The sequence below is a fragment of the Gigantopelta aegis genome, chromosome 6 (assembly GCF_016097555.1).
Source record: "Gigantopelta aegis isolate Gae_Host chromosome 6, Gae_host_genome, whole genome shotgun sequence".
NCBI classification, from domain to species: domain Eukaryota; kingdom Metazoa; phylum Mollusca; class Gastropoda; order Neomphalida; family Peltospiridae; genus Gigantopelta; species Gigantopelta aegis.
Genome location: NC_054704.1, coordinates 80,625,586 through 80,652,121, shown reverse-complemented (window position 1 = coordinate 80,652,121; position 26,536 = coordinate 80,625,586). Strand labels below are relative to the sequence as shown.

Below are 26,536 nucleotides of genomic sequence, written 5' to 3'. Positions count from 1 at the left end.
TTCATGTTTGATAAGCAAAAAAGCAAAAGTTCAAAAGGTCAAATGATAATGAAGGTTTTACTATTTAAATTCGACTGTTTTTCATACCTCTTCGTGATGTTTGATCAGTGACGAAGACGTTCCATATACACAGAACGCCGACGCTGTCTGCGGAATACATCTTGTCGCCATCGTCGCCGAAACACAGCGAGTTGATGTGGCCATGGTGGTCCTCAATCTCCTGCATCAGCTGAACAAGACAAATATTACAAACATAGAGATTATTATACCAGCTTGTGTGTCGTACTGATTTTACGAAACGAGTGTCAGGATTCTTGTATTGCTCAAGCGAGCGTAATACATGAATCCTGACATGAATTTCATAAAATCAGTATGATTCAGATGCAAGTGTAATAATTTCTTTATTATCCATAATATTTCTATGAATAACAAGGACCATGTCAAAACGTTTCAAACGTAACGAGGAGACAACAAAATGTCATTTTTAGAAATTAATGGTGGTGTGCCATCGGACTACAGGCTGGTAGGTACAGGGTTCGCAGCCCGGTACCGGCTCCAATCCAGAGTGAGTTCTTAAGGGCTCAATGGGTAAGTGTATGGCCACTGCACCCTCTTCTCTCTCATTAACCACTAACCAACTAACAACTAACCCAATGTCCTGGACAGACAGCCCAGATAGCTGAAATATTGTCCCGTGATGATGATATGCTATACAACATAAGGCAATGAAGAATGTGAATTTTAGACGTACCGATCCGTGAGTGTCCTCTCCTGAGATGTCCCACACTCGAATCACCTGATCATAGCCTCCGGTCACCACGATGCTGCTCACTCGAGGGTGGAACTGGGCACAGTACACGAAGCCAGGGTGGGGCAGCAGTCTGTCACTCTTATCACCAATATCATCAACATTCCACATTCTGTCAATAACATATGTGAAATATTACATGAAGCCAGGGTGGGGCAGCAGTCTGTCACTCTTATCACCAATCTCATCAACATTCCACATTCTGTCAATAACATATGTGAAATATTACATAAAGCCAGGATGGGGCAGCAGTCTGTCACTCTTTCACCAATCTCATCAACATTCCACATTCTGTCAATAACATGCATGTATATGTTTAAAACCAATCTCATCAACATTCCACATTCTGTCAATAACACGTAAAATATTCAACAAAGCCAGGGTGGGGCAGCAGTCTGTCACTATTATCAGCAATCTCATCAACATTCCACATTCTGTCAATAACACGTGAAACATTACACGAAGCCAGGGTGGGGCAGCAGTCTGTCACTCTTATCACCAATCTCATCAATATTCCACATTCTGTCAAGAACATGTAAAATTTTACATACAACAAAAAAGTAAGTACCTTTAATTTGAAGTACCTTTAATTTGTTGAAAATGTATTTACCTTGCTGTGCCATCGGAAGCAGCTGACAACAAGTGTGTGTTATTCTTGGACCAACTGAGGTCGTAAATGATTCCAAAATGACCAGAAAACTCTCCTCGTAATGTGCATGAAGGAATCTGAGGGATAGAAAAGGTTATCAATCATTACACAGTACACGAAGCCAGGGTGGGGCAGCAGTCTGTCACTCTTATCACCAATCTCATCAACATTCCACATTTTATTTTGCTAGTATGACAAAATTTATGTTAAAGTTTTAAAATTAAATACAAATTATTTGTCGTGAAAAGAGAATAAACAAGTTAAAGAATTCATGCTAAAAATCCATCTACTTTATTTGAAATTGTTTTCTTGAAAAATGAGTTGATATCAAATACATGCTTTACTGAATGGAATAGAAAAAAAAAGAGAAATGATTTTATTTTTAATGACACTTCAACCAAATTGTTTTATCAGAGAATGGTCCCCCGAGAAGATTAGATCCTACGACCCAAGCACCTCAGGTGAGCACTCTACTGACTGAGCTAGATCCAGCCCCATTTTCTGTGAACAGAGTAAAGACATAACAGTCAATTATGACTGGATTTTTTGTTTATAAACATGTATTACTCTTCAAATTAAAAAAATTAATAAGCCAAACCTCATATATTTTTATTGGATAACCTTCTTTGTCCTGGCATGCACAAGCTAGACTTCTGCAAAAAACAGAATAGGGCGACAGAAATAAATAAGACTGAGCAACAGTCAATCCTTTTGACCCAATTTAATTATAAACAAATGATAACGGCATTTGAACACAAAGATTATTTGACTGTAAAATGAATTATCTGTTTGATTTATTTATATCATATCATTTATTAAATATTTTATTTAAATATAAACCAAATCATGGTAAAAGCGACAGATTTTGTAAATCAAATTTTGAAAAACAAGACACTGCATTTTGTATAACAAAACAGTGGTATCTCATACTTTAAGGTATTTGTGTAGCTGAAATGTAAAATACATGTACATATTAATGAATTACACAAAATAAATCTTGGCTGGCGTTCATCTGGGTATGAACAAAACAAATCATCTGCAAGCTGTGTGAATCGGCCAAGCCAATCTCACATAAGTTGTTTTTTTCACACCCCCGATGAATGTAAAAGAAATAAGAGACAATCCTTATAATTAAATTTGAAACATACTTATTAATAATAACATTATAAGTTCACATTTTAATTTGAATTATTTTTTGCTTCTTAAACAATAATGCTCAATAAGGCAAAATACCAATATACTTGAAAAAAAAAAAAATCCAGGACATTTCCAGGACATTTAACAAACTTTCCAGGACATAAAATGTTCAATGAATGAATGTTTTTATAACAAATTGTCTGAATTTAGACAAGTTATGTCGACAACAAAAGTAAAGATGCGAAAAAAAATAAACCACCAAATGTTTGGCCTAAATACCCTAGACATTTCCAGAACACAATCAAATTTAATACTTTTTTCAGGACATTCCAGGCCTGGATTTTAAAATCACAAAATTCAAGGACATTCCAGGATTTCCAGGATGCGTAAAAACCTTGATATAAAGTGACGTCATCAGATATGACGTTCCCTAACAACAGTATTTTTATGTTCATCGAGAAATGAACAAACTTGCACTGGTATGGCTGAACTAATGAGATGACGTTAAATTGAATGAATGCAACTGAAATTTAATTATAATGGATAAAACTGGAGGTTCAGTTTAATGTAAGTGATTGAAGGCAGTCCACAGACAAATCCTTCAGAGTAAAGTAGGGCTACTTTGTTATGTCTCAACCAGCCAAATTGGATTATATAACAGCAGAGAAATGTTTTAATTTTAATTTTGACTACCATAATTTGCCATCCCAGAACATTAGTCCAACATGAATTTAATTTAGGCAAGTTAGTTTACGATACTGTATAGTTAAATTAATTTGCAAAACATATTGGTATTAGCCCACTCCTTCCCATTTTCAACCATCATCCCATGGATTTTATTACCAAATGCCTCTTTTAATCTGAAGCTGTAATTTGTTTGATCACTTTATAATTTTGCGTGCAAATAAGTTACCTTCCATCATGTGAAAACTTCAAAACATAGCATCCCATTCGGCCTGCTGGAAGTGACTTCATCACGCTGTTTGGAATGCGACACATCTGACCGAGAAGTCTTGTCCATGAGGCCATCGGTCTCTTAGAGTCGTCTCTGGGAACAAAACCACCAATGTTATCATTCATAATACACTATAATAATCAACAGGCATTCTGTGAGTACTGCTAATAAAGCAACACATGCCCCCTACCAGGCCCAACAAAGTTCTGTATTGCCTAAATTCAAGGGCAATAACTCTGTGAACAATGGGTAAATTGATGTGAAAGTCAATCCTGATAAGTAACAGTACTTGATGAAGCTATACACATCGTGGAAAAAACATCTGGAAAACTATATGTAGGACAGATGGATGGACAGACAGACAGACAAGATAGACAGAATGATGGAGACGAAATCTATAGTCCCCTCCGGTTGGACCAATAGGGGACTAACAAAAAACATTCACAAAAATTTCAATTTCATAACAGTAAAAGCAGAATTTTATGCAATGACAACATGACAAAATGATTTTGTAATTGAATTTTTTTTAACTGACCATAACTCACATAATATTGGTAATGAGGTAACAAAAATAACTGTAAAAATTCTAAATTACTTGATGAACATATCAATTTGTTAAATTAATCATTTAAATGAAATCAAAAAAATTATTGTTGGTATGTAATAATACTCCAAACACTGAGATAAAAAAAAAGTAAATGTGGTAATAATCAAACAATGTACTAACTTTGTTCTCGTTCCCCAATGCATACTTTTCAAATCTTCAAACGTCATTCGACCTTTTTCCTGAAAAACAAATCAAATAAACATGGCCTTCAATGAACATTCTCAGCTGGACAACAGATGATGCTTGTGAAACACTTGTTAAAAAAGTCAGTCACGTTTTATAAAACAGTAAATTTGCGACTGTAAAACCACTAATATATGTCCGCAAATCGGAAAACACAGTAGGGTTATCCCTATTCTAATTAAACTGTTTGCTGGTTGATTTTAAATAAGAAATTGTCACATTTTTAGTAGGAATAAGCATATAAATGTCACCAGCTGGTGACGTCATTAGGCAGCCCATTAACAGACGATGGGTGATCGGACAGTTACCAGCTCGAACATAGATGTGTAATATGACATATTTTAATCTGCTCTCATGATTAGATAACGACTAATAAAGAATAATATGTTCATTTCTGACATAAAAACGTCTCAGTATTTAATGACTTCTGTACATAATATGAACGCTACAGAAATTGTCTTTATAACATCATTAGAAAACAACCCTGTTCTTTGCTTAACATATGACATATTTCTGCCAGAAAATTTGTGACTGGTATATTGGTGATTTTACCACCTGAAATGTTTAGTGGAGATCTAATCAGATTCGTTCTTACAAATGTGTTGAATTAGAATTTACAATCAGAAAAAGAATATTTGTTTAATGATACTTCAATTCATTTTAAACTATAGTTATTTGTTTATTTCAGTATTTGATTGACAATGTGAGGAAACCTGCTTCTGAAACACAGAATATGCCTACCAGCAGCAAGGGATCTTTTATATGCACTTTCCCACAGACAGGATAACACATAACATGTCCTCTGACAGGGGCAATGGTTGAGATGAAACCAAGACACTGAGTTCATCAAAGGGAACTGATCATATAACCCACACCTAAGGTCAGCGATACAACATCAAGCTAAATACTGTGCAAGGCAGGAAGCAAATGCTGCTCAAAATGCAGTTTCACAAGCAGCTTTTGCTTTTCATCTTATTTTTAACAGTATTCCAGATATACCTACAATTTTCAGGAGTAATAACATAAATCATAAACTTTTATGTGCATCCGTCTGAAGTTTCTTGCTGTTAATAAAAGTCATACTCCAAGTCTAATGAGTTGTCTAATTTTCATACTTACTGCTTCTCATTCCACAAAATGAATTTTGAGCCTCGTTATTGTAGGCTGAATAAAATATTTAGAGGTATTCATTAGAATGGGAACATTTACCTCCTGAATTGCATACATGGAGCGGCCCGCTGGTTCTATATCTTCAGGTGGTTTGATTCCCTTCAGTGTCACATACAGAGTGGAAGGGTAGGTAACTCTTGTAGTACCACTCCACCACTGAAAGAGCTGAGAAAAACAATTTAAAAACATTAAAACTGGCCTCGATGGCACCGTGGTTAAGCCATCGGACTACAGGCTGATAGGTACAGGGTTCACAGCCCAATACCGGCTCCAACCCAGATCGAGTTCTTAAGGGCTCAATGGGTAGGTGTGAGGCCACTACACCCTGTTCTTTTTCACTAACCACTAACCAAATAACAACTAACCCACTGTCTTGGACAGACAGCCCAGATAGCTGAGTTGTGAGCCCATGACAGCGTGCTTGAACCTTAATTGGATATAAGCACAAAAAGTACGTTGAAATGAAAAAAACACGCCAAAACATTAAAATAATCCCAATTTATTTATATTATATTTAAAGTGTGAAACCATAAATAAATTAATAACTATTTTAAGTAAACAGAAATTTTAACAGATGGGTAAAAAGGCTGTTAAAAATATAACCACAGCTACATGTATTCCATAAATTCAACAATTTTGCAGTACACATTCAGTGTTTAAACAAAGGCTTATTCTTCATTAGCTTTTTTGAAAATATGTTAAGAAATATATCAGCTAAATTCATTCTCAATTTGGATTTGAAAATTTAACCTGTACATGCAACAATAAAAACCTGTGGCCAAATCCACAAAACATTGTAATTTAGCATTTACATTACATATATTGGGCATCTATTTCATGCAACAAATTATGTAACTGCAGATATGGATCATGTTAAAAACAAAAGAAAATTATGTATATTTCGAATTCACTGTAAGCATTAGGATTTTTTTTTTATCTTAGATTTAATATCCTAGTTTTGCACAAAACCATAAATTTATGATTGTATAACTACATGTATTGTTACAATTGCAAACAGTACAAATAATAGTTTGAAACATACATAAATTATTTCCTTATGTCCATACCATGACTGATGTGATTTTCTGCATGACATATATACCTAATACTTGTAAACATATGACAAATTACACCATAAATACTAAGTTATGATGTTTTATGAATTTGGTTTGAGAACACTTTTTTTCTTAGTTTTTTTTCCCTTTTTCTTGATTCTTACTTCAGTCATATCTGGTTTGGCACGATATCGCGTTGGTGGTAGATACAACTGAAGACGAACTTTGCTGTCAACATTTATCTTGTTGTTTGCTCCCCTAACCTGAATATAAACAATGCATTATAGTTTTCATTTCCTATTAAAAGAATACGCATAGACATGTATGCACATTCAAGAATGTTTAAATATAATATATATTAATTACACAGATTAAGTAAAAAAGCACTTTAAAATATTTATTAATGACTTTATTTCGGAATACTGATATTACATTTAAAATTTAAAAAAAATAAAAAAATATCAAGGCTATATTTTAAATATCAGAATGTATTTGAATTATAAAGTATCTTAAAAGAAACCGATAATTACTTTCAAGAAAGCCCAGGCTATGCGATGCCAGCCACCTTCATTCTTCACATTGTTATATTTTCGAGCTGCAGCATTCATGCTAACAAAATCCAACAACTGAAATCAAAATTCCTTTTTAGTGTTAACATCATGGCAAATGTTATTGAATAAAAGTAACTGGTCCAAGTTTCCAAGGTACCGCAAATATAACGCTCATCAGAAAGAACATCTGATTTGCCAAAATGTACAATTTTAAGTATTAAGTGATGCATAATTTAACAGCAAGAAAACAAAGAAGCTGTAAGGTATATTTTTTTATTTACTGCCGCAGAACAGTTTAATAATATCAAGATTAGATCCCTAAAATCATTACTTATAAACGTATAAGCCTGGAAATAAATACTAGATTTATGCTTTAATACAGTTGTACTATTTAACATTGCATGGCAAATTGGGTGAAGGACATTGCGCCATTTCCTGTTTTAGCTAGTGCTCCACAACTGGTGTTACAAAAGCTGTGGTATGTACTATCATGTCTATGGGATGATGTTTATAATAATTGAAAAGAGTAGCCTATAGTGTGGCGGCAGTGGGTTTCTTTTCTAATTAATTCCTTGGTCCTTAACTATATGTCCAACACAATTTTAACCATAGTTAAAATGTTGTGTGTCATTAAATCAAACATTCCTTTCCTTTTATTAGAGTCATTGTTCAGTTAGAACGAGAATGTTAGAGGTGGTAATACCAGTATCAGGCAATACAAGAACTATTTAAATAGTTTGAACATCCTTAGTACAGTTGTAAACATCTCACCTCAAAGAAAAGAATGACGTTTGACTCTTCACTCACGAAGTAGTTGAAGTTCTCATTAAAAACAAGCAGATCCTCCCACACAGGCAACACAGACCTAAAGTTGTAAAATTAGGAATCATTTAAAAACAAAAACAAAACAGACACCACAATAGATAAAAAGGGAACCTTTTTTCAATATTTCATCATGGTTCACTATTTAAGTTTCATTGATTGCTAATCCATTTAAAAATATTAAACAGTGCTTGCTAGTCACCAAAAATCACTGCCTGACACTTATTAATAAACATCCTGTAAGAGTGAATTAATTTTATAAATCGGAGGCTTTGGCAAATGTTTACAACATTAATTCATGAGGGACAGGTAATATGCAATTTTATCAGGCATTACGTGATATACCCCTAAATTACATGTTACCAGTTCACTAACATACCTGTGTAGTTTGAAGTCAAATGGCTGGGTCATAATAGGAAGAATGTGGATCAACTGCTCATTTTGAATTTCATAGTAAGAAGTAACCGGTCTATCCCTGGAATATATTGAAAGAATATTTATAAACAAGACAATATTACTGTAACATAAATGAAGACAAAAAACAACAACTTAAGACACTAAAACACTACAGTGAAGACATTATCTCAAAGGACATGCATAATGTTTTAATACTTTATATTTCACAAGAAAGTAAGAGCAATAAAGTAAAGTACAAAATAATTTTTTAACTCCGTATGGGTGAGTATTGCTGTTTTATTTATATTTAGACCAAACTTTGTACAAAATATACATAAAAACTCCATTTTTATTATGATCAAAACAAGATTAACACAATCTATCACCATTGTGGGGTATAATTAAGGCAATTCCTGGGGCATTTGGAAACTGTCTAGCTCAGGGGCCAGATAGCTTTATCTAGCACTGTGTACAATCTGGCTTATTCAATACTTTTCGTTTTTATGACAAGCCAAACTGAAATCATTGATAAAAAATACTTAAGAACCTAGTTATGGTGTAACAGCACTCGACAGCCCACGGAAAGCAAAAAGTGGTTTATTTTTAGACCTAGCAGGTGAAATAAAAATTCACCTGCTATCCATCGCACCAAAATGGCAGTTAATGTTTCCAAGAAAGAAAAGCATGCACTATTATCTCATCTGCTAATTAGCTCTTGATTCTGATTGTATCTTACATCCATAATGCTCTAGAATACATCTCAGAGGTCCTAATTTTTCACAAATACCCTTCTCTCGTCCTATGTTGTCCATTTTCAGCAAGTCACATTTTTGGACAGGTCATATTTCTTTTGGCCTGCTATTTAAACTAAAATACCAGCAGGCCATATTTTACTTCCTATTTCGAGCTCTGTGTATGGTGACTCACTTGTGCTGTTTGGCGAGGTAGTAGCCAGTGTTCATGTCGACGACGTGGACGCGCACCAGTGGATGCAGGATGTTAAAGTCGTTCTTGAGCTTGTCCGTGCGGTGGATGATAATGCTCAACACTCGCCCATCGTCCTCAATTTCTTGTGGTCCTGGGGTCTCTTCTTCAACAGTTTCCTCTATGAAAGAAAAAACAAACATCTTCTTGAAAACAAATTTAGGTGCAGTTAGTTGTTATGAGAACATCTGTGTATCAAAAAGGACAGGTTGATGCATGATGCCCATCAAAATATATATATATTTTTTTAATGATTTTGTAGAAAAACGAAATGCCCTCTTAAAGCAAGGATATTTATGGCAATCTTACGGAAGGGGGTAATCATACAATATAGTTGAAACAGATTTGTTTTATCGATTTCAGGGATGTGAGAGGGGCTGGGACAAAAAAAAATCACAGCTGCAGGGGTCCAGGGGCTGTTCAAGGTCCCTGAAGGAAAACTGCCAAAAATTGCATTCAATGCTAACAAATCTAAACTGGTTATAACTTATAATATAAGGCACACATCATAAACTTGAAACCATGAAAATATTTTTAGACGAAATGGAAAAGCGCATTTAAGCATTTCCACGTAGCTCTCATATCCCTGTGATTTACTCTAATGTCCAGATGCTTATGTTTTTTGTTATATGGAATTTTTTTTGCAGTAAGTCTGACTGCACTCTGTAGTGATTCTTGCGTTATAAGCACATACATTGCATGGTAATCATCATACATACAGCCAAAACACCCCAAAAGAACTTGCCCTAAAAGCAATGAAAAGTAATTGCTTATTATATATATATGGAACTGACCGGCCTCGGTGGCGTCGTGGTTAGGCCATCGGTCTACAGGCTGGTAGGTACTGGGTTCGGATCCCAGTCAAGGCATGGGATTTTTAATCCAGATACTGACTCCAAACCATGAGTGAGTGCTCTGCAAGGCTCAATGGGTAGGTGTAAACCACTTGCACCGACCAGTGATCCATATTTGGTTCAACAAAGGCCATGGTTTGTGCTATCCTGCATGTGGGAAGCGCAAATAAAAGATCCCTTGCTGCTAATCGGAAAGAGTAGCCCATGTAGTGGCAACAGTGGGTTTCCTCTCAAAATCTGTGTGGTCCTTAACCATATGTCCGACACCATATAACCGTAAATAAAATGTGTTGAATGCGTCGTTAAATAAAACATTTCTTTCTTTTATATGAAACTGTACAAATGGAATCCTACCTTAAGACTACTTCATGATGATAGATAGAGATGTGATAGTTATTTTAAAATAAAATCTGAAATATGCTAAAAGTATCCCACACTCAAATAAATGTAATTTGTTCAGCATTCGAGATCAAATTCTTACTTTTTATTTTAAGAGAAAAAAAAACGAGAGATGAAATCAGATAAACAATTAAAACATCATATCCATGTTTAATCATGTCAAATGACCTGAAATAGAAAAGGAAACACGTATTTGTTTAACACCGTCTCAGCACATTTTTAAATCAAATATTTTGAAAAGTCACTAGCCACAGGGCTAGTGGGTTTGTGAAAACCACCAGCCCACCAGGATAAAGCACTAGCCTAAATACCTGATCAGTTATAACTGGATTTTTATATAATTTTTGTAAGATAACACTTTTACGAGTATAACAGTTTAATAAAACAAACACTTAAATCATGTTGTAACTTTCAGTTTTTTGTCGTGTTGTACGTTTGTTTTTTGTCAAATGTGATCCATCGTCATTGTTCCGTTTTCGCTTTTGCCCTACCCCTGTGGAAAAATAATTGAGCAAACTCATGGTTGAAATCTAAACCCACTATCAAAATAATTAAATTTAAATGAGGGTACGACAGTGTGACACACGGTAATAGATGGTTCAGTGTATTCGGTAGTGGGTTATACATTTAGAGCCCTACTATTTATGTCGCCAGGAACGGTGATGCCAATTGCTCAAATACAGGGCATTATCCCGTGTCAGACTGATATGAAAAGAATATAACGGCGACATCTAATCCATTGTTAATTGATGAACAAAAAAAGTATCATCTTGTATTGGCAGCTGTGACGCATTATCCAGACCGCTACACGTAATAGGCCAAGCAGAGTCATTGCATGTGCGGTTACCATTAAAGTAAATTGTTTTCATGATTGCCGATAACCACATGTCAGCGAAGTGTTAAATTAGAAAACAATAGGTAAATAAAACAAACACTGAAATTCAAAGCATGACTGGGGTTTACTTGATTGAGATTAACCTGTCGTCACATATGTGCGAGATTAACTACCACATGAAGTGTCCAACCAATCAAAATATGCATGTCATTAGACTTATTTCCTGTGCCAGAAACTTGAAAGGGAAAAGTAAACAATGCATGCTGTAACTGTGGTGATGTAGAGATAGCATGTTACTGCAGTTTGCAGACCTAGTTCAAGTGGATTATTATTATATACTGATTGCGTTGTTGATATTATTCGATGACAAATGTCACAATCAAATTTATTAAACGAAATTTCAGCCGAGAGAAAAAACCCACACACAAAACCATCATGATTGAGCGATAAAGAGGGAGGCGGAAACCACTAGCCCTGCGGGCTAGTGGTTTTGCGTTTCTCACTAGCCCGAACTTAAAAACCACTAGCCACAGGTGTCGGGCTAGCAGATTTGTCGAACTCTGAATCATGGCTATTTGACATTTAACATATGGTTATTTTGATATATGGTCCAGAAAGGAAACCTGCTGCCTCCACAAAATGGCAGGGCTGCAAGAAATCTCTTATTTTCATTTTTTTAAAGGGACATTCCTGAGTTTCCTGCAGTGTTTAAGATGTTATCGACTAACAGACTTTTTAACGATTGTAATTGCATATCAAATATATTTTTCTGTATAAAATATTAGTGGCTGTATATTAAACATGTTTCTGATCATTCTAATACTTGTACTAGGTTAAATTTCATTTTATTTCCTAAAATAAGTTTTTTTCGTACGTACGAAATTATTTGAAGACAGAATCCAGTTTGGCCTTCTTACAAGTACAGTATTAAGATGACCAGAAACACATTGAATATACAGACACTGACATTCTAAACAAGAAAATATACTTAATATACAAGTTTAATCGCAGACTTATTTTACTAGTCGGAAACATCTTACAATGGAGCAAATTCACGAATGTCCCTTTAAGTGTCAATATCATAGTATGTTAGACACCAAATTGTGCTGAGGTGTTATTAAACAAATATCCCATTCCTTTCCTACCGAAAAACTTCAAAGGATCTGGTATATGCACTTTCCTATACACAGCAGGACAGCACAGGTCACAGCTTTTAATGTACCAGCAGTGGAACAAAGGTTAAACTTTGTTTTCTTTAACGACAACACTAGAGCACATTGATTTATTAATCACTACCCCACAGGCAGTATAGCACTGGCAGGATCAAGCCTGGATACGAGGATCGATCATCTGACCTAGAGCACCTCATGCGAGCATTCTAACACCGAGCTACATCCCAACAAAACAGGGGGTGGGACATAGCCCAGTGATAAAGCACTCGTTCAATGCGCAGTCGGTCTGGGATTGATAACCATCAGTGGGCTCATTGGGCTATTTCTCATTCCAGCCAGTGCACCACAACTGGTATATCAAAGGCTGTGGTATGTACTACCCTGTCTGTGGGATGGTGCATATAAAAGATCCCTTGCTGCTAATCGAAAAGAGTAGCCCATGAAGTGGCCACAGCGGGTTTCCTCTCTCAACATCTGTGTGGTCCTTAACCATGCCATATAACCGTAAACAAAATGTGTTGAGTGCGTCGTTAAATAAAACATTTCTTTCTTTCTTTACATCCCGACAAAACATGAATAGTCCCCATCAATTAACCAGTTAGTGAAGAAAATAAACTTCAAGTGAATGAAGTGTCTGCAGTTCCTTTTTTTAACCTTTTTTCTTTTTCCGTTTCTTTTTCTTAACGACAGTCTTCGGTTCCGTTTCTTCAGGGGGCTGCTCCTCTTCATCCTATCAAATAAACAGGATGAATAGCGATGCTTGCACACAAGTACTACAGAAAGTTTAACATACATGTACATATACCACACGCAATTAATTTAAAATTAACTACTGATTTTAAAGGCTGAACTCCTGTTTTTAATGTTTAGTTTTCTTCTGATGATGTCAACATTTAGTAGACGAAACGTTGAGATTTTAAAACTTTTTGTTTTAAACAGACATTACTTTTATTATAAAATTAATTTTTCAAATATTTACTTTTAAAAAAATTAACAAATTAAATAATTAGTGATGGATGCCAATGAATATCAAAATATAAATATTTCTCAATTACAATTAATATTCAATACACAATATATGTGTACAGTATCACTGAAGCCTGAACACTTCTTAAGCTGTTTTCCATTAAACTTTTTTTTAACAAACTACTACTACATGTGTATGTTCAAATACTTGTAATTAGTTAACCACTACACCTATTTCTTCTTCTCTCAAATTTGCAATACGTGATTCAAAACATCTACACACACATTCAATTAAATATTCTAAAAAGGTCCACCACAAAGCTTGAAATTCATTCTGTGGAGTGGGATGCAATCTTTGATTTAAAATCTTTAAAGTAAAAGTCAGAAATTTGGCAGCAGTTCTAAACCACAAGTATTTGTATAACTAGCTGAACGCGATTATTAGAAAACCGTTTGTGTATTTGGAGCAGAGCTAGCTCTGGGTGAGCAAAACATTTCGCCAAATTGTCAAATAAACTTTAAAAATTGCAGAAACTGTCAGTTATCGTAAAACAAAGTCAATTATTACATGAAATTATTTTGCCAAACTAAAATAAAATTTGCCAAATGCTTTCAAAATTCACAGTCGGTGAATTTGGCGAGTGCCAGAGCTAGCCCTGTAGAGTAACAGCTGCCTCTTCTCTCTATGAATTTTGAGCTTTGCAGAGACTACAGTGTTAACTCCTACTTTTGGCTTGTCTTCTTCCACTTGCTCATGTACATCAGCATCAACCGTCACCACTTTCGTCTCATCCGAATCTACCGGGGATTTCGGCTTCTTCTTTTTCTTCTGTTTTTGTTTTTCTCTTGGTGATGTCACCTCTGATGATTTTTCTTCTTGTTGGTCTGAAAGTAATGCCTCCCTGAAAGTAAACAAAAAAGAAGCAAATTCTAAAATTTTATATACAATATAACAATAAAGTGGGTTTTAGCAAATCTTCCAGAATTTTTCGTAAATTCGCTAGCCATGGGATCAGTGATTTTTAAAATGTACTAGCCACAATTAAAAATTCACTAGCCCTACTTTACTTTAAGTTAATACAATTTTACTAAATAATAGTAATACTGTAATATACTTTATTTTCGAGGGGTGTAATTTTCGCGCTAAAGAAAAATCACTATGTTCGCGGAATTAATATTTTGCGCATCCTTGATTAAACTTTTTTTTTTTTTTTACACCACCATTGTTTATCAATAAATCCGTTTTTTACAGTCAATGCATAAGCAGTATTAACTGTCGGTACCTTGTCATGGGCTTAATTAGTCCTGAATAGTTTATCAATTAAGACTTGGTCTACAAATAAAGACGACCAATTGATCGTGTCAGCATTCTACCAGATCAAATGATTAGTGTTATAACAGGTAAAGGGTCTCCCTGAGATTGGGTAAATGGCCACTTGTAAGCATTATATTATATAAAGAGGTGTTAGTCTTTGTAATTCAGTACCATCCACCATTCGCTTCTTGCAGTTTCAAATATGCAGCCAATCCAACCAGACGTTGTCGAGTGCGCTGTGCAATTACCCCCCCACCTGGGGGGACTAATTGCTACTTATGGAAGCCTGATCGAGTACCGGGTCTCGTACACCGGGTCACGGGCAACCGTGACCTTGGTGTACGGAGACCGCGTACAGAAGAAAGGAAGGTGGAGGAAAAGGAGACGTGCGCCAGCGGCGGCGCAGGGGGGGGTCAAAACCGGTGGCTAAACCGCCGGCGGCGACTCCTTCTGTTAGACCGCCCAACGCCACTCAACCGAGGAAGACGACCAAGATGGAAGAGGTTCCGGCCCCCGGCTGTCTCGGCTACCGTCCCTCAGGAAGATGACGAATTGGACGAGCTTGACACAGCCATCTGTGTCACCCCGTTCAATCGGCCACCTGCACCAGTTCCTACTCAAGCGCCTCCGGATGTGTCGCCGATCCAGTCGACGACACCCGTTGAAGCGCAGGCCCGGAAAGAACCAGTTGTGAAGAGGAGGAAGGCGAACACTCCCCCGAGTGCCACTCCAGCCAGGCCAAGTCGCCCCTCTCAACCGCCGCAGCCGGGGACAGAACCAGTGGAGCAGTGGTCACTGCAGGCCGGCCGTCTCCAACAGCGCTACCAACAGCTGGTCAAGACTAATCTCACGGACGTACGCCTTCTGATGAGTCGTCCAAAGGAACAGGCATACCAACCTCTACCAGACTGACTCAACGAGGGGGAATTCGCGGTGCACCGGCTCAAGATGCGGGAGGGACAAAGCGCTGTGTGCGTAACCATCCGCCGGAACGGAAGATTCAATCAAGGTCTGCTGCTATCGGAGATGGACAACCCGACATTACATCGTGTTCTCAAAACCGTCGTGGGTCCTCACTACCGTCCAATCACCAAGTCGTTAGCAGACTCCGATTACCGGCAGTTCCTCCTGCATCTCGAGATCACCGACTACATCGGATCCCCCTAGACACCAACCTTTCCTAGGACAGGTATCAACCTCTTTTTTTGAGCTAGTTAGACTTTAAACGTTTTGGAAGCAGTTCAAAATTCTTATGTTTATTTTTTTATAAGTAGTCTAACGCATTTTACTTTGGCGCCCGTTCAATTGCTCAAAATCACCTTAAAAACCTTTTGGCTGAGCAGTCTTAACTATTTTGGGTTAAATTTTAGAGTCCGGACATGTATTTGGATGCAGTTACTCTTTGTAGACTTAGGTAAAATACAGGCTTCACCGAGGAATCGAAATTCAGCCAATCAGAGCACGGCTCCCACTCGGTGTACTTCAAGTTTGCGAAGTGTCTGCTATTTGGTCCGCGCTCGCGTTGACCTTACTAAATGGCTTTTTTCCAAATTCCGCCCACCTCAAACTTACCCCCCCCCCCCCCCCTGCTCCGGAGTTAGTCACTGGCGAAGTCAGAGGCTAAATCCGTGGTGGGCGTGCCTGAACCTTCGTGGATAGGGGCACGTTAATAGAGTTTCCAGTTCAGTTCCAGTACCATCCACAATGTCTTTACTTACGTGGTTAAAAAATTCCCCGAAACCTAAAACGCCCGGTTTGCCAAATCCATGCGAAAGTAAAACTGAAAACCAGGCAGAAACAATAGTTGCCGCAAATACGTCAGTTGACAAGCTGACGTCAGAGGAAAATCCCAAAAAGAGAAAGCGTGGGGAATACCAAACGTACAATGAAACAGTGCGGGCAAAGATAGCGGTCTATGTCATTGAAAACGGAGTTATGAAGGCGATGAGAAAGTTTTCAACAGATTTTAGCCAGAAACTGTCAGAGTCAACAGTAAGAAGTATGAAAAAGGCATTTTTGAAAGAGCAGACTCACACAGGTGATACCCCACGTCAGCTTGTAAAAGCACAGAGAGGTCAAAGGCCAAAGTTAGGAGAGAACGAAGAAGAGGAAAAACTTTGGATTAGGAAAACACGATTAGCAGGTGGTGTTATTAACGTTAGAATGGTCTTGGCTGCAGCAGATGGGATTTTGAGGAAACGGCACAAATTGACGTTGCTTGATCGTGGATTGGCGTAAGGGGACAAAAGACGTCAAACACCTTCCAGGCGACTTTGAAGAAATAAAGGAGGTCTTTCTTAAACGGGTGAGTGATACAGTAAGCAAACATTCAATTCCCGACAAGCTGGTAATTAACTGGGACCAGACTGGAGTATCACTCATTCCTGGGGGTGATTGAACCATGGAAGAGAGAGGCGCTAAACAGGTGACAATATTGAGTGTTGACGACAAACGACAGATCACGGTTTTGTTGGTGATCACCAAAAGTGGAGACATGTTACCACACCAAGTCATCTACGCTGGAAAAACAGACCTATGTCATCCAAATGTAAACTTCCCCACTTACTGGGATGTCACCCACACGGAAAGTCATTGGAGTACCGAATTGAGCATGCTGCAGTACATCGAAAACGTAATCGACCCGTATGTGACCTGGACCCGCAAACAACTGGGGCTGCCATGTGATCAAAAAGCTTTGTGTCTTTTTGACGTTTTCAAAGCTCACAGAACTGAGAAAGTTCGCGAATTGTTGGCGCCTGTACTGATCAACTTCAGCCATTGGATTTAACAGTGAACAGAATTTTTAAAGATGAACTCAAACAGTGTTTTCATGTGTGGTATTCGAGTGAAGTGATGAAAAAATTGGATGAAAATGACGAAGCGTCCGAGGATGAACACCGAGTTCATACTGTGAATGTTGACATCAAAACGAGCATTGTGAAACCCATTCATGCCCAGTGGGTTATAGAAGTGTGTGAGATTGTCTCCAAGAAGAAGGATCTGATTCGAAGTGGTTTCCATAAAGCCGGCATTCTCAAAGATTGACAATGACAATAATCATTGTTTAGGCCTATTCCATGTAAATACTAATATATCGTTCATCAATTACTGTATTACATGCATTGTTTTGTGTTTTTGTAATAAATTTTAATAGTTAAATTTCTTTCTTTTGTTTGTTTGTTTATTTTATTTTGTTTCTTTGATCACGAGTCATCCGTGTTCATTTGAATGTTGCTGAATACTAGTACTAGTAGTTGTAAGTTGTCATTATTGGGTCATCTACAACAATTAATCGGTCACAATCTGTTGGGTTTAATTTTTAACGGGATCCTAAAATTCGCGCTAAATGTCTTTGTGCAAATAGCGCAAAAATTAAGTTCCCGCGAAAATAAAGTATTTTACAGTAATCAGATATGTCACCTAAAGAGGGAGATACCTTAAAAACATTAGCATTGAAGAGTTGGAGTGCTGGCAGGATATTTATATTTACAAAACAGACTGCAACATTTAACTCTTTTTTTTTCCACTAACCATCGGGCATGGCAATGGTAGTTATTTACTAGCCCAACATTGAATATCACTAGCCATGGGAGTGGGGCTACCATAATCTAGAAGCCCTGGTTTTAGTAAAAGTTATTCCAGACCTGGTCGGATTACTCAATAATTAGCATTGTAATCTGGTATTTTTGTTAAAACGACAAGCAAACTCCAAATTTTCATTTCAAATACAATAAAAAATTATTATTATTATTATTATTTTATTTTTTTGAGGGGTGGGGGCTATTTATTGCTAATATATTTCATTGTGTCTTTCAAAAATGTAACTCTTTCACAGCTGTCTACACTATCTTTATTAATAATTTTATATTTTTAAATTGATCTTGACCATTATATACCTTTGTTTAACACCCAATAACTAATACGATTTTTGGGTGCTGGGGTGTTGTTTAACATTCATTCATTCACTGATTATTTTTTTTATTCCTTACATTTCAATGACAGTCTCTTGGCGTTCTTTAACTTCCGGAGATTTGTCTTTCTTCGGTTTCCTCTTCCGAGGAGTTTTCACAGGTGTTTCATTTATTAGTTGTACTTTGTCCGTCTTGTCTTCTATCTCTTTTGTTTCCGATTCATCTACAAAATACGATGAAACATTGTACAGTTCACACCTTCCCGCTAAGCCATTAATCATCTCACTGTAGGTGGGAGCTAGTACCAGGATGTGAATCCAGTACCTACCAGCCTTAAATTTGATGGCTTAACCACTAGACCAACAAAATGGGTTTCTGCATATTTCCATATTCTTCTGTTCAGCAACAATCTTAAATAATGCACCACAAAATGGTTTATCACTTCTCATTATACATCACAGAGCTGTGGATGCTGAAGACATTTGTAGTTTACGTCATTTCATTTGGAATGAAAAAGAAGAAGAAGAAATGTTTGATTTAACGATGCACTCAACACATTTTATTTATGGTTATATGGCGTCAGACATATGGTTAAGGACCACACAGAGTTTGAGAGGAAACCCGCTGTCGCCACTACATGGGCTACTCTTCCGATTAGCAGCAAGGGATCTTTTATTTGCGCTTCCCACAGGCAGGATAGCACAAAACATGGCCTTTGTTGAACCAGTTATGGATCACTAGTTGGTGCAAGTGGTTTACACCTACCCATTGAGCCTTGCGGAACACTCACTCAGGGTTTGGAGTCGGTATCTGGATAAAAAATCCCATGCCCCGACTGGGATCCGAACCCAGTACCTACCAGCCTGTTGACCGATGGCCTAACCACGATGCCACCGAGGCCGGTTGGAATGAAAAAATGTACATGTGAAATAAACTGCAAGATTATAAGAAACACTGCATTAAAAAGTTCTTATTTTATCTCTCTGACCTGTGAAAACAGAAAAAAATTGCATGCATATAAATTTTAGGTCCAAACTCATCACAAAATTTATATGCACGTATCATTTTCATTACCTATGCAGAAAGCAACAGTTGTTCACAAATTTTACATGTCGCGAACATGCGTTTTAAATCTGATTTTCAGTATACTGATTAGATACCGACATGTATCCTATAACTTACCAATAATATCCATGTCATAAACCCATTTGATATTTACCATTTTTAACTTGGTTAATAAGACCTGTATACCTGAGTGTAATGTTTTCATAAGATTTAGTTAAAAGTATATGACATCAAACTACATTTGTGCTAATCGTGATGATGTCATATTACCAATGGAGGTGACTTTAGAACTGTGATTTACAAAATTTCCAATTAAAATGTTATTTTAGAACTGGTATAGGATAAATAGAATTCACTCCTCGTGTTTCTTTAATATGTACAATATCAACCTGGTCTAGTTAATTGGTATTAGAGCCTCAACAAATACCAATTAATATTGATTCAGTTGTGACGAATCGTGTCACATGAAAGAATCAAAGGCAGGATGCAGTTCAGTGGTAGTCTTTGTCCATGTTTGACAGAAAATAGAGTTATTTTAAAATGTGCTGTGGTATCGTTAAACAAACATTCCTTTCCTTTTCTGATAAGATTAAAAAGCAAATGAATGTAAAAGTTTGTTCGTTTTGTATAACAACACCAATAGAGCACACTGATTAATAAATCATCGGTTAATGGATGTCAAACATTGGGTAATTCTGACTTGCAGTCATCAGAGGAAACCCGCAACATTTTCCCTAATGCAGCAAGGAATCTTTTATATGTACTTTCCCACAGAAATGAAAGCACATATGACAGCCTTTGACCAGTAGTGGTGCATTGGTTGGAATGAGAAAAAAAAAAAAATCAGTTAAATGGATCCACCGAGGTGGTTCAATCCTAAAATGCAAGCACCTCAAGCGAGCACTCAACCGACTGAGCTAAACCCCGCCCCCTGAATGTAAAAGATACATGTATGTAAATCTCACCCTTTTCTTCCTTCTTCATTTTCTGTCTTCTTTTGTTGCTCTTCTCATTCTTCGGACTGTTATCTGGATCGTACGTGTTGGCCACAAGTGTCTCGTCCTCATCTTTGTGCAGACCAACGATGCCTTTACCTTTTCGCAACGATTCCAGCTAACCAAAACAGCAAGTCATTTTATTAATACAGTAAAGCCAGAAACCAGGGAACACTCTCTTTTCAACATTATGATTTGGGGCAACTGTTAATCAATCAATTTAAAATTATTGATTATCAACTACTATTTAATATTTTAGAATGTGTTCCCTGAAAACATTTCTGTTTTTTGTGTAACCACACTTTGCATGTCGTTACCAGAAAACAACTCAGTTTGCCGTATATGTACACACCAGGGGTGGGAATTGGTGAACTGTAAAAAAAGATGTAATCTAGAGGGGTCCCGGAAATTCTTGAAATCCTAAGTTAAAATCTGTGCCATCTGACATATTTTGGAGGAAAGGATGATTAAAATGCGAGGAAATGCAATGTTCCATGAGAGGAAAACAGCTGATCCGAGGAGAATTCCCATCTCTGACACACGTAAGACTAACCTTAAGACAAATAGTTTGTTTTGAACTATCAGTAAAACCCAATCAACTAATTAATAAAACCAAACACCTATTTGTACCGAATAAAAATGACGAGGCTGAACATCATTCAATGTTAGAACCAATCATACTTAGTGGATCCTTCGGTTTCCCCCTCTCAATCAGTGCCCCACATCTGATATATCAAAGGCCGTGGTATGTGGTGACCTGTATTGGAAAATGCATATATTATAAAAGAACTGATGCTGCCATTTGATAGAGTAGCCGACAATGTGGTCACAGCAAATATTCCTTTCCTCTCCAATAAAATATGAACAATTTACATCGATTAAATATTAAAAAATTGTAGGCCAAACTGTATTCACTAAACGCCAAATAAACAAAACTGTCTCACCATTTCAGCTTCCTTTTCAGGACTTTTCACCTTTTTCTTCTTTTTCTTCTTCTCTTTTGCATCACTGAAATAAAGTAAAATGAACTGTACCAGCATTTGTAATATACACAAAAATTCATTTCTCATTTTTTTTAAAGTTTTCTTTTCTATTCCACCTGAAATGAATTTGAAGCTACCACAAAAACATGGATAACCAGAAACACATTGGATTTGTCCAAATTTAAAATCAATAATTTAAGCAATGTGGAATTTATTGGTCGATAAGCATTCTTTGAGTACTGCTAAAGCAATACATGTGTAGGTTGGACTATACCAATTCAAATCCCATAGGCGACCATGTTAACGTTTGTGTTTAAAAACACTATATGCAATATATCAACCAAACTGTGACCCATAAATATCAGTACTACAACCCCTACCTCAAAGTATTAACTGCAGAAAATGGTACCTTTCATGGCTCATTTTCGGTATAACCAGAAGTTTCTGCAACACCCCTAGTTTCGCACAAAATTTGAGTACTTTTTTTTACAGGTACCCCATACATGTTCCAAGCACAAGGCTACTTGACACGGTGGTACTACATCAAATAAAATTGCATACATTTTTAGCCCAGATAAAACAATTTTTTTTTACAACCAACACACTCACATTTATAACCAATCACAGGACTTGTGGTGTTAACTTCTCTATCAAAAGTTCGGTACACCTCGAACTTCGACCCAGCCGGAAATTAATTGGTATAGTGCAACCTATACTGATAACATACATGTTTCAAAAGGTGGTGAATCATGTGTTTTTATGACAACCAGGATCTGGTGTCTTCTGACATAAACTGACAACCTCACTGAAACTGTTGTTTCTACAGTGCAACCTAATTTAATGTACACCTCACAAAGCACATGTATTTTGTACAGTTTTGTACAAATGCAATATGTCATATTTGAAAAAAAAAATTTTTTTTAAATAATACTCCTGAAGATATTTACTGTCAGATGTGTGTGTGTGCTCAGCTATATATGTAGAGACAGCATGGCTATTCAGAGTACCTCAACTCCTTAAACTTATTCCATTGAAACACATGTACTTGACTGACCCCTAGATTATGAAGACCTCAATAGGCACATCAAAGAAATATCAGTATTAAAAAAATACAATGTCTGAGGAAGGAAAAACCAACATGACTGCATCTGTATGAAGTAATGACTTAATGTCCTGCACATCACTGTTGGAAGAAAATCCTGTATGCTGAGTGTGGGCATCTTCAAGTTACCATGTGCGGGAATTTCAAATCCATCAGCTATGCAGATTTTCAAATTGGACCATCAAAACCATTTGCAGCCACCAATATTCCTGACTATATTTTATGTATACCCTACTGTAGTTGGAGGTTTTAAATATTTGTGATATCTGGAATTATCATGCAGCTTTCGCATATTTATTTTTGATTCATTATTAAAAAAAACTGTTTTTAAGTGACATAATTACCCGAACATCTATTTTATTGCATTATTTTCTAATCCAGATCAATACAATATGTATATTGGATGTATTCCTACAATCTGTAATCCAGCATATCATTTAGCTATTAACATTGGATAATACAGCATTAACAATAAAATAAATCATCAAATTACACCAAGGTAGATAATCAAATCTGGAAAAATTGGTTCCAAATCTAGTATACACTTAAAATACACTTCATGGGAGCAAACTAAGTGATTATTTTAAAAAAAAATTTGATCTGGAGACCTAAAGATATGTTTAACAAGCTTATTGTTATGTATAAATGAGAACAGAAGGCACAATAGTGACCAAAATTTTAATTATGGCTTTGGTAAAAAATTTCTTCAAAGTAAAAAAAAATTTCCCCTAAAACTACAAATTTGTCTAAAATATGACTTAGCACCCTATAAATATGCCAAAAGGACAATAAAAATCAAGGTCTTTAAAAAGTTAAGCTTTCAGAAGTACACACATGAAACATTAACTATGTTTATAGAAGTTAAAGACATTATCCCAATATTGGCACATGTTATTTTTAATATAAAAATAAATTGCTATTAAAATCTAAGTTCAGACTGCCTAGATATATTAACATATTTAAGAGCAGTTGTATATGGCAAGTCAAAAACCATGTAAATAAGAACATTCAAATCTGTATAGTATGAATTATAGGCCAAAACCAACTTTTCCTCAGTGCTAATTTTTGTTCAAACTCCATTCAGAGCTATGTACAGTAATTATTGTCAAGGTCAAGGTCATTGTGAACTTGCATGGCCGAGTGACGGCTAATTAATCAAATAGTGTAGTTTAATTTAATTAAATCACAAAAATCATAATCTTTTTTATTATGCACTGAATATGTGCTATAGGTTGGACTATACCAATTCAAATCCCATAGGCGACCATGTTAACGTTTGTGTTTAAAAACACTATATGCAATATATCAACCAAACTGTGACCCATAAATATCAGTACTACAACCCCTACCTCAAAGTATTAACTGCAGAAAATGGTACCTTTCATGGCTCATTTTCGGTATAACCAGATGTTTCTGCAACACCCCTAGTTTCGCACAAAATTTGAGTACTTTTTTTTACAGGTACCCCATACATGTTCCAAGCACAAGGCTACTTGACACGGTGGTACTACATCAAATAAAATTGCATACATTTTTAGCCCAGATAAAACAAATTTTTTTTACAACCAACACACTCACATTTATAACCAATCACAGGACTTGTGGTGTTAACTGCTCTATCAAAAGTTCGGTACACCTCGAACTTCGACCCAGCCGGAAATTAATTGGTATAGTGCAACCTGTATATGTCCCCTGCCGGGACCAACAAATTTTTGTATCTAAGTTCAAGGGCCATAACTCTGCCAAAAATGAGTACATCACCATGAAATTCAAACTTGAAAAAAATTTGGAAATCTATATGTGTATCTTCTAAGATCAAGGCCCTTAACTCTTGTCAAAAATAGTTAAATCGCCATGAAAGTCAAACATGATCTGCAACAGTACTTGATTAGCTATACATAAATTTGAGATTAATATCTTGAAAATATGTGGGGAAAAACATCCGGAAACTTATATGTGGGACAAAGATGGACAGAGATGAAAGCTACAGTCCCCTCTGGATGAACTGATAGGAGACTAAAAAACTGTACAGCCTAAACTATTATAACTACCTGTCTTGGTGGCATCGTGGTTAAGCCATCGGACATAAGGCTGGTAAGTACAGGGTTCACAGCTCGGTATCGGCTCCCACCCAGAGTGAGTTTTAATGACTCACTGGGTAGGTGTAAAGCCACTACACCTTCTTTTCTCTCACTAACCACTACAAACAAACAACTAATCCACTGTCCTGGACAGACAGCCCAGATAGCTGAGGTGTGTGTCCAGGACATCATGCTTGAACCTTAATTGGATAAAAGCATGAAAATAAGTTGAAATAAAATGAAATATTATAACTACCTAATAAGTTAGACACATTATTTTAGCATTTACCATATAGTTGTACACCCAAAAGTTAAACATCTATTCTATGTAATAACTTAGGATCAGGGTTGTTCCAGAATTGATCAGAAGAGGGATGGGTGGGGGAGGGAGGTACCATAATTATTATTTTATGCAAGGTGGATCTGTTGTCATTTTCTTTCTTGATGTATACTTTATATTTTATATTGGTGATTGGTATGAGCAGACTGATGGAAATATATCCAGCACTGGGCAGCGTGGATGTGTGTGTGTGTGTGGGGGGGGGGGGGCGCACAGTTGACCAATCCCGATCCCCCATCTTATATGCTAACGAAAAATAAAGATTGACTTATACATACTTAGCTGTTTGCTGAACAACCTGTTGTAGCACATCACTAATGCGCTGGTCTGTTTGTACCGAATTAGCTGAAATGAGACACACTCACCAACTAGTACATGTATCATTAACTCTTTATAAGTGCAACAAAGAATATTTTTACAAATTATTTATGGCGTTATTTTTATTTAAATACAAACATCCTTAGTTACCAAACACTAAAACTGAAAGAATTTTTTTAATGTACATTCCTTACTTTTTGCATTCATCCAGGCCTCAAACAAACACACAGACAAACACACACACACAGAGACATACAAAGACAGACAGACACAGATACACACACAAAAACACATACACACACATGCAGAACATTCTGATTAAATGCCTTGGAGTCTTTGTAATATTAAAGACACTGTTATTAAAGACAATATTATATATTAGAAGTTTTGTGATTTTTCACACCCTTGTTCTGCCTTTGTACACAATAAATATAACATATCCAATGATAAAAAATGTTATATGATATATTAGACAAACAGTACTTTTTAAAAAATTTCATCTTTTAAAACTTGAAACTAATATTTTGTCTAAACAATAACTCACTTAATGGAATTTCTTCAGATGGACCAGATTTTATCTTTTTCTTCTGCTTTCTTGGTTTAACTTCTGCAACATCTGCAGTGTAACAAAACCCATTTATACATCAAAACACCTGTAGTTTTCTACAAGGATCAACAATTTCTGTAAAATTGTGAGATCACACATTGATAATTTTTCTATTACAACAAATAAAAGGGCTCTAAAAATTACTAGAATTCCACAGAATCAGTTGTCTGGCCTACCATAAATCTTTTCGGTATTGGGTGATGAACATCCATAGATGCCAAATGCGACCAATGTCCTGTTTGGGCAACTTAAATATTAAAAAATAATGGCATTAGT

At 36.3% G+C, this 26,536-nt stretch overlaps 1 protein-coding gene across 1 annotated transcript in view; it reads right to left on the bottom strand.

Annotated features, from left to right (window-relative positions):
* LOC121375506 (jouberin-like) overlaps positions 1–26,264 on the bottom strand; it is a 49,516-nt gene extending 23,252 nt beyond the window's left edge. The window contains exons 1-19 of the mRNA XM_041502992.1: positions 26,198–26,264; positions 25,614–25,680; positions 21,774–21,837; positions 20,800–20,947; positions 18,848–18,992; positions 14,271–14,445; positions 13,232–13,307; positions 9,261–9,438; positions 8,317–8,412; positions 7,887–7,980; positions 7,095–7,190; positions 6,729–6,827; positions 5,549–5,674; positions 4,277–4,335; positions 3,508–3,642; positions 2,056–2,110; positions 1,419–1,534; positions 752–920; positions 88–229 (exon numbers count right to left, since the gene is read on the bottom strand). Of these exons, the coding sequence (XP_041358926.1) occupies positions 88–229; positions 752–920; positions 1,419–1,534; positions 2,056–2,110; positions 3,508–3,642; positions 4,277–4,335; positions 5,549–5,674; positions 6,729–6,827; positions 7,095–7,190; positions 7,887–7,980; positions 8,317–8,412; positions 9,261–9,438; positions 13,232–13,307; positions 14,271–14,445; positions 18,848–18,992; positions 20,800–20,947; positions 21,774–21,776 (1,912 nt within the window). The 5' untranslated portion in view covers positions 21,777–21,837; positions 25,614–25,680; positions 26,198–26,264. The remainder of the gene's footprint in view (positions 1–87; positions 230–751; positions 921–1,418; positions 1,535–2,055; positions 2,111–3,507; positions 3,643–4,276; positions 4,336–5,548; positions 5,675–6,728; positions 6,828–7,094; positions 7,191–7,886; positions 7,981–8,316; positions 8,413–9,260; positions 9,439–13,231; positions 13,308–14,270; positions 14,446–18,847; positions 18,993–20,799; positions 20,948–21,773; positions 21,838–25,613; positions 25,681–26,197) is intronic.
* Between the last annotated feature and the right edge of the window lie 272 nt (positions 26,265–26,536).